Source organism: Emys orbicularis, chromosome 2, assembly GCF_028017835.1.
Source record: "Emys orbicularis isolate rEmyOrb1 chromosome 2, rEmyOrb1.hap1, whole genome shotgun sequence".
Taxonomy (NCBI): domain Eukaryota; kingdom Metazoa; phylum Chordata; order Testudines; family Emydidae; genus Emys; species Emys orbicularis.
In genome coordinates, this window is record NC_088684.1 from 184147522 (window position 1) to 184163168 (window position 15647).

At 38.6% G+C, this 15647-nt stretch overlaps 1 protein-coding gene across 1 annotated transcript in view; it reads left to right on the plus strand.

The window, feature by feature from the left end:
• TMEM245 (transmembrane protein 245) overlaps positions 1-4033 on the plus strand; it is a 127290-nt gene extending 123257 nt beyond the window's left edge. The window contains exons 17-18 of the mRNA XM_065399749.1: positions 3299-3493; positions 3975-4033. Of these exons, the coding sequence (XP_065255821.1) occupies positions 3299-3493; positions 3975-4020 (241 nt within the window). The 3' untranslated portion in view covers positions 4021-4033. The remainder of the gene's footprint in view (positions 1-3298; positions 3494-3974) is intronic.
• Positions 4034-15647: the final 11614 nt, after the last annotated feature.

The following is a 15647-nucleotide window of genomic DNA, read 5'->3' on the forward strand; positions in this document are numbered from 1 at the left end:
TCTTAATGGGCAGCAGGTTTAAAACAAATAAAAGGAAGTTCTTCACACAGCGCACCGTCAACCTGTGGAACTCCTTGCCTGAGGAGTTTGTGAACCCTAAGACTATAACAGGGTTTAAAAGAGAACTAGATAAATTCATGGAGATTAAGTCCATTAATGGCTGTTAACCAGGCTGGGTAAGGAATGGTGTCCCTAGCCTCTGTTTGTCAGAGGGTGGAGATGGATGGCAGCAGAGAGATCACTTGATCATTGCCTGTTGGGTTCACTCTCCCTGGGGCACCTGGCATTGGTCGCTGTCGGTGGACAGGCTGCTGGGCTGGATGGGCCTTTGGTCTGACACAGTATGGCCATTCTTATGTTCTTAAGTAGGAGTACCAGAGTTTGGGGCTCTCCTTAAGAATGTTCTGGCACTAACCAACAGATGTAAAAATCTAGGGACTACAAGTCAGATTTTTAAAGGTATTTAGATTCCTAAAGATACAGTTAGGCACCTAGCCCCCATTGTAGGAGTTCAGAACCTACATGCTGTTAGAAGTCCCACTACGCACCTATCTGCAACTTGAGGCACCTAAATACCTTTTAAAACGTGGCCCTAACAGCTTGATCTTCCCTCTGATTTCAACTGTTGAGAGAGAAGAGAAACTCCAAACCTATGTAGGGTCAAATCCAAACCCTTCAGTTGCATCCAGAATAATAAGCAGGCAGCTGAAACTTTCAACTTTCCAATTAAAGCTCGTTGCAGTGATCTAGTCTGGAGGTGACAAAAATAACTCTGGTTGAGGTCCACATCTGCAAGGAATAGTCACAACCTTGTAGTGATGTACAGATATAAAAATATGTTCTTAGGCACTGCTGCTGTCTCTGCCTTTAGGAGTAATTGTACATCTAGTATAACTCTAAAATTATTTTAGCCAGATGCTGGAACAGCTTAATTTTTATTATAATGCACCTAGGGATGTTCATCAAATCAAAGCATTAGGTAGACTGTTTATTTCTATTCTGTGGGAAGACCAGATTTGCCATAGTCTTAAAATCTTTTGGTCTCATCCAACTGGGCCAGGTAATAATACTGTGCAGAGAGAACTGGTCCTTAAAAATATACGTAGTCTTAAGTTTCTTCAGACTATTGCACTGGTTGCTTTTCTCATGAATTTGTTCCAGTAAGTGAAGTATAAATTACTACTGTTCTCCAATGATAGATTATTTATGCTTGTAGGGACAGTGGTCATTAAAAAGCCAATCACCTCATTCTTCCATTTAGTCATTAGAATTTTTTCAGCTGCGATGAGATGGCTCTGTTTACTGCCTATAAAATGCCTCTGATAGAGATGAATTTACTAAGGGTTAGAGAAGAAACCCTACTGTTCCCATTAAATAAAACAAAAACACTCTGCTGCATTGTAGATTCGATTAAGTGCATTAGAAATAGCTATAATTGGGTTATGCAGGGTTTTCTAAATGTATAAACGGATATTAGTTGTATCTCATCAGGCAACTTGTTGCAGCAGCTGCCTATGTAATTGAACAACCTGGACCAAAAAAATTAAAGTTGACACAACCGTTGAAAAAATTTACAAAGAGTTAAAGAATTCAGCAATTAGTCACAAGTCCACTTTTTTTTAATGAGGGTAACAAAAGGTCTGTCTAAATCCCACCCTCTCATAATCAAATTATCTACTCCTGCCCCTGCTGCGTATTAGATCTGATTTATGTCACAAGTGAAGCTGAGTTGTGTTATGTTTTGAGCTCCCACTCTGTGCAGTAGTGACAAAGATCAGAACAGCAATAGTGCAGGTGGCATAAGTCGGGACTGTGGTGAGTCTTTGGTGCTTTGTGTAGAAGTTTGACAGCAACCGCCAGAACTCTGCCTGACTAGCCAATATTTTCATTCCCTTGTATTCAGTTCCAAAACCACCCCTCAAAATGTGTACTACTTATTTTACTGCAAGCTTCTCCACACAATTCCTTATTTATTGTCAGTATGCTAGCTTATGTGCTGTAAGTATGCGGAGCAGGCTAGGTTTTGTTTTTTGCATAATACTGTTGGTTGGGTTTTAGTTTTGTGCTTTGGAACTGTTCCATTTAATTTGAACTGCTAACGTATGGCAGTGGGGGGAGGTACAGATAAAATATTCTCATTTTGACCCATTTTTAATCATCTCTTTAGGACACATCACTTAGGAGTGGTTTCCAGATGCTAGATTAATTACTTGCCGGGGGGGGGGGGTTTGTTGTGTGTTTTTGTTTTTGTTTGTTTACTAGGAGTGGTAAAAAGTTTTGAAATTTTGAATAATTTTTTCCCTGATGTTTTTAGATATGTTTGAAATTTTCCCTCTTCTTTTTAAACAACTATGGAGCAAGTTTTAATTTCAAGTTTCAGCTTAATTTTGAATTTAAAAGGAAACTTTTTGAAAATAATCAGATATTCCTCCTTTTTCCCTAACCCAGCTGTACTCATGGATGCTTTTCCATTGTGCATTTGTGTGTGGGATCGTGCCAAGTCTTTAATTATGTGGTTACCTCCCTGCAAGTGGCTCATTTGCCATCTTTTATTTGTAGTGTTGGCTTCTTCTGTTGTAGGATTTCCTTAGCGAAGCAGGGCTTTAGTATTGGCAGTATTTCGAATGGCAGCTTTAGTATTGCTGTATAGAACAGTGATAGGGGTGAGAGCCAGGCCTCAACACATGAGGGCATCATCTTTGAGATACTTGCTACAGTCTTTGAGAGCAGTTATTAGGCTGCTCCCAAGCCTGTGTTTCCTAAATGGCTTTATGATATTTTCATTCGTTTATCCATTACCATTCTGCAAATAAAAACGAATTCCAATGAGAGAATATGAAATGTTGTGAATCTACAAACTACTCTTGTTAGCATGTGTACAGTTTAGGGCACACATGACATGTCATCGTTTAGTAATTAGAGGTTACATGAAGACACATGTTGCCAGCCATCTTATAAATTGTCATCAAAAATCTTTACAAAGATTGTGTTTTATGATTAGCCTTGAGCATTTCATTTTGAAATCTGAAGCCTACCTAGAGTCAACTACTTGTAACAGAGACTGTTCCTTCTTCAATATGTGGAAAGTTTCTACTGCATTGTGGACATTACCAAGATCAAATACTAATTAATAATACTGGAATGTTTCTACTCGCAACATTTATAGCAATCTGTAGTTCCATCAGCTTGATATGCTAAATAACATTTGCTAATCAATCCACATTTCCATAAATGATATTATTTGCTGTTATAAAATATTGCTCTATAGTAACTTATTCTCCTTATGCTGTAATTCCAGAGGTGGCCATCCCTACCTGACAGGCCTCGCAGTAGCTGGTGGAGCATATTACCTAGGATTGGAAGGAGCCATCATAGGACCCATACTGCTTTGTATACTGGTGGTTGCCTCTAACATATACAGTGCCATGTTAGTGAGTCCAACAAATTCAGTTCCCACCCCATCACAAACACCATGGCCTCTGCAGATATATCAGTAAGTAATAGATTAGTGTGATGTGAAGTGAATCACAGACCGTGTAAAAACAAACAAACTTATTATGAATAGGAAACTATTCATTGTGGGTTTGCGAAAGGGTTTTAGGAAGAACTTGTTATTCTATAATACTCTAGAAGTAAAAACTAGGGGGTGGATTGTGGTTTCAAAGCAGTGTAAAGAATGTGACTGCAACCATTGATATAAATAACATAAGGGGGCAAGATTAGCGATTGTGGGCTTGATCCTGCATTTTACTCATATGTATAATACCAATATCTCCAATGGGGGCTACTCACATGAACAAAAAAATAAAGAATAGGTCCCATGGCAAACTTCTGTCTAGTTTTGCAATTTACATTCTAAAGCTTTCCATGTTTATGCAGTCTCACAATATACGGTAATCTTGCAACTATGCATTTTATCATCCTCTTCCCTTTGTTTGTTTGCTCTCCCTTAGTAAGTGAATATTTTCTTTCAGGCCATCTAGAGAGAGTCCTGAAGAGATGAAAATGGCCACAGAGTGAGATTTACACTATCTTGCACCTGATCAACATGAAGTTATCACACTCTTCTACCTGGATAGAGTTCAGAACAGTTGTGGCCTTCTGTCCCTCTTCCAGCTGTGCCTAGTGACAGCTCATAGTGAAGCACAGTTTAAAACAAACCCTCACATCTGCTGGCCTTACATTATTAAGCACTTTGCCTTTGCAAGAGCGACTGTCTGCTTCCCATCACTTTGCATATTAACACATAGACTTAAAGTTCAGATGCCTTGTATGTAGATTTTTTTTTTCTTCATACAAAGATCTTAAGAAGGACAAGTAATATCCACTGAATCAAGGATGCCATCTGCTGAAATGACTAACTTGGCTTTTATTTCTTTGGATGTTTGCATTATTAGACTTTTAGTAATTTTAAACAAGTTAAACCCCCAAGTCTTTTGTTGCTGAAATCTTTAGTTGATCTAAGGGTGTATTTACTTGTAGAGATGCTAAAACTTTTAAAGGTGTGAAGCACCTGCTATTAAAAGAAAATATAGTATAATTATCTGCTGCTTCTCAAAGCATTTCTTTTGAGGTGTGACAGTCACCATTCAATTAATAACACTTGAAGCTTATTTATGCATACACTAATAGTGTTTATACTGTCAGGGAGTGATGCTTCCACTTGCAGATTGTGTTAAGTGTAGGTTATCCTCACGTGGAATAGGAGTATTTGTAAAAACCGTTTAATCCTTGAGTTCACTTTTGCAGTTCAACTTGGTTCTGTTTTGGTTTATTGATAAAGCTTAATTTAATGCATCAGGGTCTCAGTAAGATGATGTACACGAAGTCCCAATGGATTCTTGCCAAATTTAACCAAAGGACTTAAATATTTCCAGGCAGAAGTAATATTGGATTACCATATCTAATTACAGTATTTGGAAGATGCTGAATGATTGTTTTCGCACAATTTTTTATTATTCTCATTTATTGAGAAGTAATAATCAAGAAGGTGAGAGATGATGGGGGAAGGGGAAAAGCACAAGACAAGCAGAGATCTCAAATTCCTAAAATGTCTTCTTGTGCTGGGCACCAAATTGAAGTACACTAGAGCTTTTTTTTTCTTTTTTCTTTTTCTTTTCCCTTCCCCCAAACTGTAGTTGGCTTTAAATTGCAGTTTTAGTGGCACTGAAGGCTTTTCATACCTTGGTTATTGATGCAGGTTTGAAATAGTGGTTTATTGGCACCAAAAAAGTAATTAAATTATTTTTGTGTAAGTTCTTAAACTCAAAAGACAGATACAGCGAGCAAAAATTTTTACCCCAAATACTTGGTCAAAGAATACACTCAGATCATCAGGCACCAGGTACAATACAAATAAGCTGCTATGTAGGTGATATGGTTTTCTTTTCTTTTTTTAATACCAGAGCAAAACCATTCCATTCCTGATTGACTCTACCTTGAATTTATGACAGGGTTTCTTCTTTTCTGATTTATACAAAATACAGGCCATGTCATGCACTTCATCTCTCCTTGCATTATAAAACAGCTATAGTACAAATCTGTCCATATCATAGACCCAAGTGAGGGAGGTTGTTATAGATCGCTACTAGTTTTTTGATGTGACCGTACATGTATTTATAGATAATATTTCTAAGACTGGATCCTTTGTGCCCTATGTATTGCAGCGTTTTGAGATCAGTTCAGTGTGCTGCAATGCATGGGCACAATATGTGTAGTTCTGGATGGAGTAACTGCCATAACTTTGAATTTCCTTGCTTCTGTGGAACAAAGTTAGACCCTTTAAATTATTCAACATCATTTTGTTTCATAAATGACAATTATAGAAAAAGTCAGGATCTCACTAAGAGTATCAATATTCCTGTAGTATACAGACCAGTATATGAATGATAGACTATAATTGCTCTTGGAAATTGCTACTTTCTGTTATGTTAGTGTGTGCTACTATGCTGAGCAGCATTACGTATCTGTTTTGGTTAATCAGGTCATTGTGTACCCAGGCAACTTTTGAAAAGGGTTGTCACTTGAGAGAAAAACGCTTAAAATGTATACAATTAACAAGAATCCAGAAGCTTTAATATTTTTACACTTTTCTCTTGCTGCTTTTTGCTCACTATTAAAGATTAAGTGTTTTCTACATTAGATAGCATGTTCACATCTAACCTGATCTTTCATAACCCTGTATTACTGAATTTGTGATGTCCGTCATTTCCATGCTACCAGATAGTGATGTCCTAAACAAAGGCTGATTTCTTTACTATAATCACAGAGAAGAATCGCTGATATGAGAGGAGAGTTCTTTTTCAAACACAAGTATCTTCAATAATAGCAAAAAAAATTAATAAACTGAGAAGACATGTTGTTGCTATTTTGAAATGTTCCTTTCCCAATGTGAAAAAAATCCATCAGTGTGTATAGCATTGATACGATACGCATTGTCTATTTGTTTTTATGTATGCGTTTTTTTTTAAAACAAATACTTGAGGCTTCCAGTCTCCAACTTCAACTAATATTTGCCATTAATAACACAATAAAGCTGTAAATCCATAGTAAACCTAGATTTAAGATCCCAGACTTTGTGCCATGTCTGTATCTGAGGAACAAAGACTGTGTCCCATGTCCCTTTGAGGCATCAGGCTCAATGACAATATAGTAATGAGTCAACTCTGCTTTTAAAATTACCATGTCAAAATACTCAATCACCCACATGCTTACTTAACAAATGTAAAAAATCAGAAACTTTACATATAGATGCCTTATGGAAAAGTATGTTTTTAACGTAATGTCTGTTAGTGTTCAAAAAATAAATTGTCACTAGGATCTAATGACCTGCACATTTTCATTTTTAACATCCATTTTCATTTGTGGAAACATACATCTGAAATGTTTTTTTTGAATCAACTTTCCAGCAACTTAAAAATTACCAAACTAATTTTATCCATGTTGTTCTTTTAAAAAAGGGGGAGCAAAGGGGATGGGAAGAAAAAACAATTCTGAATATGATACTTTGTATGAAAAGAAACCTCTTTGAGTAATTTTTAACACAGTTATAGATCCCAGAAAAAATGATTTAGACCCTTCTTTGTGCAGTGGCATTCTGAATAGGGCCCTCCCTCTACTCCATATTTATAGCCTCTATCACAATGAGGCTTGATTTCGAATAATAGTCAAAGTAAACACTGTGTGTGCAAGTACAAAATCAGTCATGTTAATGAGTTGTTAAAGGAATGCTTATATTTTTATTGGTTGTCATGAGATGGTACTCAGCAGTGAAATAATGATGACAACATAAGGTGTGTCAGCCATGATGCTGTCATGTTTTTCTAGCATATTAGGTTTATCCTAAGTACAAAGTTATCAATAGCTCTATGGTACTAATGGTTTTTAGCATACATTTCAGTAGATTTATTTCCTCCTTTTTTATTAAATTGGAGTGTTTAGGCACATTAATTTTAGTTACTGGTTTCCTAATCCAATAATCATTAATATCTTACAAAACTGCAGACTGCAATAAAAAAAATTTTAGAAAATTTAATTGCTGTCTCCAGTGTTAGCATTTAGTATGTTTATCTTAATTTCCAAAAAGAAAAGTGAATACGGCAAAAATGTTAAATCCTCTATTAAAAAGACGGAGCCTAAATTCAACAGTAACACCTTTGTAAAAAATGGTAAAAAATCCTCATCTCCTTTTTAAAAAAAAAAAAAAAAAAAAAAAAAAAAAAAATTGCTGCAGTGCTAATCCCTAGCACTAGGGTCATTAGACTACTTTATAAGGCTGTCTCCCCAGTAGACTTAATACAGTGAGGCTGGAAGGACACCATGATGCAAGTGTCCAAGATGGCACTTCACGTCCCTGAGTGGCAGAATGCCTTCATACATATATAGACTGTTTGTATTGTGTGTGATATGTCTGCTTAGGCGCAGACACTCTCACTCCAGAGCACAATGCTGGACTTATGGTAACTACTGTGAAAATAGACTATACTTTTTTTAATACATTTGCATTAAAGATGTGTATTTTTTTAAATTAAAGTTAGAAGACTTTATGGCTAATATCGACAACAACCTTTAATTTTCTGTAGACAGTTTCAGGAAAGCCTGTAGTCTTAAAAGAAAGAATAATGGTTTCCACTCTTCTAGTTACAGTTGACATGCCTTAAACCTACAGATGGATCTTCTCCAGAACTCACTTCTTATTTGGTTTATTATATGAGAGTAAAAACAGTATTTTCTCTTCCTCTTTGGGCACTCCAGTGAATTACAGAATGTAACAATGCAATTCCCCTTTCTTTCCCAAGTTTTCTGTGAAATAAAATGGCCTATAGTTTTTAAAGTCATGTGGATTTAATCTTTAATCGGGCATTGTTTCTTACTGTCAGTTTTAGTCAGGTTCCTTCATGCTTTATGATGAACGTGTACAAGTATTTTATGAAGGTAAAGCAGGTATCTTATGAAGCGTGAAAAATGAGCTCAGTGTTTTTAAAAATCAGAAGTAATGAGGATATTCAAGGATTCCACATTAGTTTTTTTTAAGTGTATACATATGAACATAGTCTGTTTTTCTTCAAATTATTTTTAACTGACAAACTTTCTTTTGTGATTCCTAGGAATAAAATGTTGTGTTGCCTGTGTATATAGTAGAGAAAAACATTTTCTGGAACTGTTTATATATGGCATACAATAAATAGGTAAAGAGCCTGGGGAGAAACTAGCAAATATCTGATCAGGTGACTAAATAAAGTGTTGTGATGTAATAGCGGTACAAAACTAGTCAACACCAGTCTTTCTAGTAACAGCTCAAGAACCAGAATTTAGAGCCTATTGGTCCTGAAAGTAGTTGCACTGGTCCACCAGAGCACTTCTAGCCTTAATAGGTCATGAAATATCAGGCTTTCAAATCCCCAAATGTTGTTACTCTTTTTTCCTCCCTCACTTATAGAATGACATTTTAGTATCTGGTATTTATGAATTACTAGAATTGGAGATTATTGCTTTATGCCTTTTGTAAAATAGGTTCCAAGATTCAGAGGGTATGCTGCTACAGCAGTCGGTCTGACTCAGGAAAGCATTTCTCTCTAGGATAACATTTAAGCAAATCCCATTGAAGTCTGTATTAAAGCCAGGTGTGTGTTTCAGTGCTGCCCTAAATAGTGATGGACTTAAGCACATGCTTAAGTGCTTATATTCTAGTACTGAAGATGGCAGCATTTAGAATCATGTTGGAATTAAAGCAGGTGGAAGAGGAAAATAGTCAGATCTGACACCTTTCCAGTGGAATACAGCATTCATTTTATGGTTCAGATGGGTTTTCAGTGTGTTGAATTTAAAACCGTTGTTTTACTGAGTCCAGTCGTGTGTGTGTGTGTGTGTGGTTTGTTTTTGGTGTTTTGTTTTGTTTTCGTCACTGGATGAGGGTGAACTATAACGTCTTTGACGTCTAGTAAAAGTAATTTTCATTCCCTGCACAAGGCTTTGACATAGTCACAATGTAACAGCATGATACAGAGTTACATCAGAACAAAAGTCTGTTCAATGAAAAAACAAATTGATATCCAGGCCTTAGTGCTGGAATAATAAATAAAACCACCACAGTTGGCCTCTTTGCTGCTAGTCTCAGCCCAGAGCACCTCTCTTCTAGAAGTACCTTGTCAAAGCAGTGTCAGTGAAGATTATTGCTTTCTTATTGCCCATGACTGACTTGCTCTGGGGATGGATGTCTTCAGTCTTCAGTGTCGTCAGTCTGATGTATTTCACATGCATTAAATTCAGTCAAATGTTCACCTTTTTAAAAATGTAATAAAATGTTACTCTGCAGCATTCAGTGAAAGTTAAGACTTTTTTTGTTTTTGTTTTTGAACTGAGTAAGAGCTAAGCAATTAGCATATATGTACTCACCAATATTTGGTGTTTTGGTAGGAGGGCAGCATAACTTCTTTTCTGTATATGTTAGTTTGGCTAAAACTAAATCCAAAGAAACTGTATAATATTGGATTCTAAGACTAGTTTGGTTAATGTCACCACAGATGTGTTGAATTACAAAGCATCGGTTATTGTGCCTGACTTGAGGTGTGCATTCCAATTTCAAGTTATTTGTGGGGATTTGGAGAAGTAACTTCTACTGCCCATTGTCATGACAAATTTGTGTGTAAATTAACTTGATACATCGTCAGAATAAGAATTACATTCCAAAGTAATAATACCTGAACTGGTAATTTATAATAATTGTTACTGCGTGTATAATAGTTTGAAAAGATAACCCCTGTGCCTGTCTATGGTGGAACAACAGAAATATCAGTTGCTATTGGTAAGAACTCTTGAGCTGACTGAATAATTATTTAAAAACTTAATTTATTTTTGACTACTCAGAACTTTTTGTTTCCTAGCAAATAGGTTTCCTGTAGCAGCTATTAAACGCTTTTAACACAGTATTGTATGCACGTCGTAGTCCTTTGTAAACATAATGTTTAATATGTTTTGAAATAAAAATCTGTGCTGAATGTTTAAAAAAAAGTGTGGATCTTTTGTTAATGGTTGAATAAAAGCATAAGCATTATGGTAAATTTGAGTGGATTCCTGGATGTAATTGTCCAAATAGGTATAGTACAGTAACTACTGGATGCCCTGGAGACTAATAGTTGATGCTTAGCAGCAGTTCATGCTCTCTCTAATGGTGTTTTCAGTATGATTTCTATAGGGAACAGAAATTATAGTAATCTGGTATCACAAAGCACAATTTTAGAGCATTTCAAATTACCATAAAACAGAAATGGTCAAATACAGCCTTTTGCGGTTGCTCTCATCTTTAAAACAGATGTGAAGGCTGAAGTTTAAGCTTGCAATATTCCAACTTGGTAAGGCCAGTAGTGTATGGTTATATGTATTTGATACAAACCTTTTTAGCAAATGTAACATCTTCCAATTAAGCTGTCTTCAAAAGGTTCTCAAATTACAGTATGCAGTGAACAGAGTAGTGTGCTCAGTTACTGAGAAGACCTTAGACTGGTTTTAGTCATCTGAAAAAATCATTTTATTATTTTCTCCTATATGTCCATGCGAGGGAAGTGTCCATGATCAGTGCTAACCCATCTCCTTTTATTTAGGAACCAGTACAAATAAATGTTTGTATTCAATAATCAAAAATATACTATGCTATTGTGAGACCTCTTCATTTATATTACATTTTGGAACCAGGTTCTATAGGAAGTGGATCACAACCTGTGAACCCAAGGTGGTGTTTGCTGGTTGGAGGGCAATTTGCTAATAAAACCAGAGGGATTTACTGACTCAGTAGTTCACACTATAGTAAATTGGGCCAAATTAATCTGTGGTATAGTTGACAACCAGCCTTTTGGTGCCAAAGGAGTATGATCAACTCTGGATACGTGTGACCAAAATATTCAAGAGGAAGACCCACTTCTGAGGAATTTGTCAAATGCTGAAAATATTTGGTGCATCAGAAGATCTCCTTGAACCATATCTCTTTTCAATGGCCTATCTTTTGTATTTGCCCTGCATGCTGTAATTTCTAACTTAAAATAAAAATTGTTCTCAAGGAAAATCTCACCCAAAAGCTATTTGAGCTGACAGCATTGAGCTAAATTATGTAATGAAAATGGGAAAAGTGTGCCAAATGTAGCTTATTGTTGAATTACATCATCTTTTTAAAAGATACAAGTAGTTAAGTTGGTACATTCTTATTGGGCACCAGTCCTTTTTACTGTTACCGTATAAGGACCTAACACTTGAGAATCTTAAAAAGTCTTCTGACAGTGGCTGTCCACACAGCCAGCATTGCATTCATTCAATATGCATTTGAAATTATCTACGACTGGGGTGTACTAAAGTTGAACATTCAGTGTAAATGTCAGAGTAAATTTTTTTTAAAGCGGAGCAACTCCTAAGTCTAATGGCTTTAGCGGCAGGTTCTACAAGAACAAAAATTACAGCTTTCAAAACACGTTTCTCCCTGCTTTTGGTGAAAGTGGACACTAAAGAAGGTTGTAGGGCAGTTTTTGCCCCAAGTTGCACCATTCTCAACCCCTTTGAAGTGATTGTTGCATCGGGGGTAAATCAGAACAAAATTCCATGAGAACGATCTCCTCATCTGTCACCTTCTCTAAGGATGTCCTCATCTCAGAGATCTGCAGAGTGGCGACAGGGGCATCAGTCCACGCCTTTGCAGAACATTATGTGATCACCGGGGACTCTGCCTCTGATGCCATCTTTGGTTCCACAATACTATCATCTGTGACCAACCCAACTCCTAAGTCCCAACCTCTAAGGGGGTTACTGCTCGGGAGTCACCTACAGTGGAACACCCATAGGAACACTACTCAAAGGGCTGGTCTACACTGGGGGTTGGGGGGATAGGTCTAAGATACGCAACTTCAGCTATGTGAATAGCGTAGCTGAAGTCGAAGTATCTTAGATCAATTTACCTTGGGTCCTCACTGCGCAGGATCGACAGCCGCAGCTCCCCTGTTGACTCCGCTACTGCCTCTCACTCTGGTGGAGTTCCGGAGTCGACGGGGACCTAGATGAGACGCGATAAATCGTTCCCCGATCGATTACTACCTGCCAATACGGTGGGTAGTGAAGACATACCCAAAGAAGAAGTTAGCTTGTGCAGTAACAATGGTTTTTTGAGATGTGTCCCTATGTGTGCTCCACTGCCTGCCCTCCTCCCCTCTACTTCAGAGTTCTTGCTATGACTCTGTGGTAGAGCAGAAACTAAGGGGAGTTAGCCCATGTGCGCTGGCTAGCCTCATAGTGCGGCACAAGGGGAGAGAGAGCGTGCGCTGGGTAGCCTCATGGTGCGGCACAAGGGGAGAGAGAGCATGTGCAGACCCAACAGACACTGCTACTAAAGATCTCCGATCAGCAGCTCAGGGATGCAGACACACATGCAGAGGAGCACCCACAGGGGGACACATCTCTCAAAGAACCATCGTTGCACAAGGCGAGTAACTTCTTTCCTTTGGACTGCAGATGACACTAAGCTGGGAGGAGTGGTAGATACGCTGGAGGGTAGGGATAGCATACAGAGGGACCTAGAAAAATTAGAGGATTGGGCCAAAAGAAATCTGATGAGGTTCAACAAGGACAAGTGCAGAGTCCTGCACTTAAGACGGAAGAATCCCATGCACTGCTACAGACTAGGGACCGAATGGCTAGGCAGCAGTTCTGCAGTAAAGGACCTAGGGGTTACAGTGGACGAGAAGCTGGATATGAGTCAACAGTGTGCCCTTTTTGCCAAGAAGGCTAACGGCGTTTTGGGCTGTATAAGTAGGAGCATTGCCAGCAGATCGAGGGACGTGATCATTCCCCTCTATTCAGCACTGGTGAGGCCTCAGCTGGAGTACTGTGTCCAGTTTTGGGCCCCACACTACAAGAAGGATGTGGAAAAATTGGAAAGAGTCCAGCAGAGGGCAACAAAAATGATTAGGGGGCTGCAGCACATGATTTATGAGGAGAGGCTGAGGGAACTGGGATTATTTAGTCTGCAGAAGAGAAGAATGTGGGGGAGGGGATTTGATAGCTGCTTTCAGCTACCTGAAAGGAGGTTCCCAAGAAGATGGATCTAGACTGTTCTCAGTGGTAGCAGATGACAGAACAAGGAGTAATGGTCTCAAGTTGCAGTGGGGGAGGTTTAGGTTGGATATTAGGAAAAACTTGTTCACTAGGAGGGTGGTGAAGCACTGGAATGGATTACCTAGGGAGGTGGTGGAATCTCCTTCCTTAGAGGTTTTTAAATTCAGGCTTGATGAAACCCTGGCTGGGATGATTTAGTTGGGGATTGGTCCTGCTTTGAGCTGGGGGTTGGACTAGATGACCTCCTGAGGTCCTTTCCAACCCTGATATTCTATCATTCTGTGTGTGTGTAGTTTAAGAAGCCTGAAGAAGGGGAAAAAAGAGGCAGGGCACTGCAGAGGCAGCCCTAACTACTAGGGGGTGCTCGGAAAGCAGTTGACCCTATTACACCATAATATGCATTTTAGAAATAGTGTAATCATGTAATTATATTACTAAGGAGGAAGAAATAAGTTTGCCCATTGAACCTTAATTTTGTTGTTCCTGACTTCCAGGTTGACTTTATTAACGTAGTCATTTGGAGTTCTCGGTTCTATACAAAATTGCTATTTTGAAGAGTTCAGTTTTCACATTAGTAATAATAAATCTGTCCTTTTTATTGTGATGTGACTACCGTTTAATGAACACATTAAAATGTAATTTTAATTATTTTGTAGTAGTGCCCAGATGCCCCTGTGAGGCTGAGGGCTCGTTGTACTAGAAACTGTACAAACACATAGGTGAACATGGTCCCTGCACCGAAGAAAGTTGTTTCCTGGCTTGAGTCACCTGGCTATGGTCAGAGTTGCAAAGATTATAGCCTCTCACATGTTGGGTGGCCACAATTACACTACTGAGCGGCAGCTCTGCTATAGTTAACATTTAGAGTTGCTTATTTTTAAAACATTGACTTTTTAAGGTGCTCTAAAATCCACCTGCTTATTCAGATTGTCTTGCAATTTGCTGTGCCTCGTGGTGGTGGTGCAGGGGGGTTGTTTCTAGAGGAAAGGGGAGGTTAGATGAGTGTAGGGGAATGTGGGGAGGCAAGGAAGGGGTCAGAGTTGTTCAGTGGAGGATATAGGGAAGATTCAGCTCTGCCCCCAAAACTTCCTACAATCCTATTCCCCCCATTATTGTCCCACATTCAAAACCTGTTCCCACAGCACTGAGACCAGGATGGGGAGATGGGAACTGGCCTGTTCCATGCATGCCATAGCCTCACAGACACTGAAATCACAGGAGGGGAAAGAAAACACCCACTGAAATGAATGGAGCAGTTCACACCTCTGAGAGCTATTGTTGTAGACTATACTCTTTTGCCTGGGGTGATCTTATTCAGCACAGAACATTGCATTCCACTTCTCTGAACCTTAAATGCCGCAGATGGTCGTATAGAGCCCCTTCCCCATACGCTAGGCCAAATCTGGCATAAGGACTCTGTATCTCCATGCACCTACCCCTTCCTACCTCGAACTGGTGTACACACTCCTCAGAGTCCCATGACTTTCCCACTTCTACATGGCCTTTCCTAGTTTATCATGGGCATGAACTGGCAAAGATGAGGGTGGATCTGGTGTGTGTACTGCATTACTATAACTCTTCGTTCCCTGGTTTTCAGATGTTTGAGTGTAGCCGAACGTAACATTCGGGAAGGACAATCAGGGAAGGGCAGGATCTTGACAAAGGGCAGTCAGGGCCGATGATCAGTGTGACACTGCACCCCATACTCTTTACAGTGATATGGTATGATTCTGACATAATTATGTACTTTATGCAAGAGGGGTCATGTGAGATGTCATTGACAAGGTTATTTGCTGAATATGGTTATCCTAGTCGTATGCATGTATCATTTTTGTATCTGAAGTTGTGAATATTGACTATATATCTGCATTTCAAAATGTAGTTACACCTGGGGAATGCCATTATACAAGATGCTTTCATTCTCAATAGCTGGGTGGGGAAGGGCCTATTATAGGGAATGGGCCATTAGGAAAATAGGCCTTAGAAGAAGCTTATCTCCCACCTGGGGAACCTTCCTGAGAATGCTACAGACAGCCTCCAAGTAATGGCTGCTATGA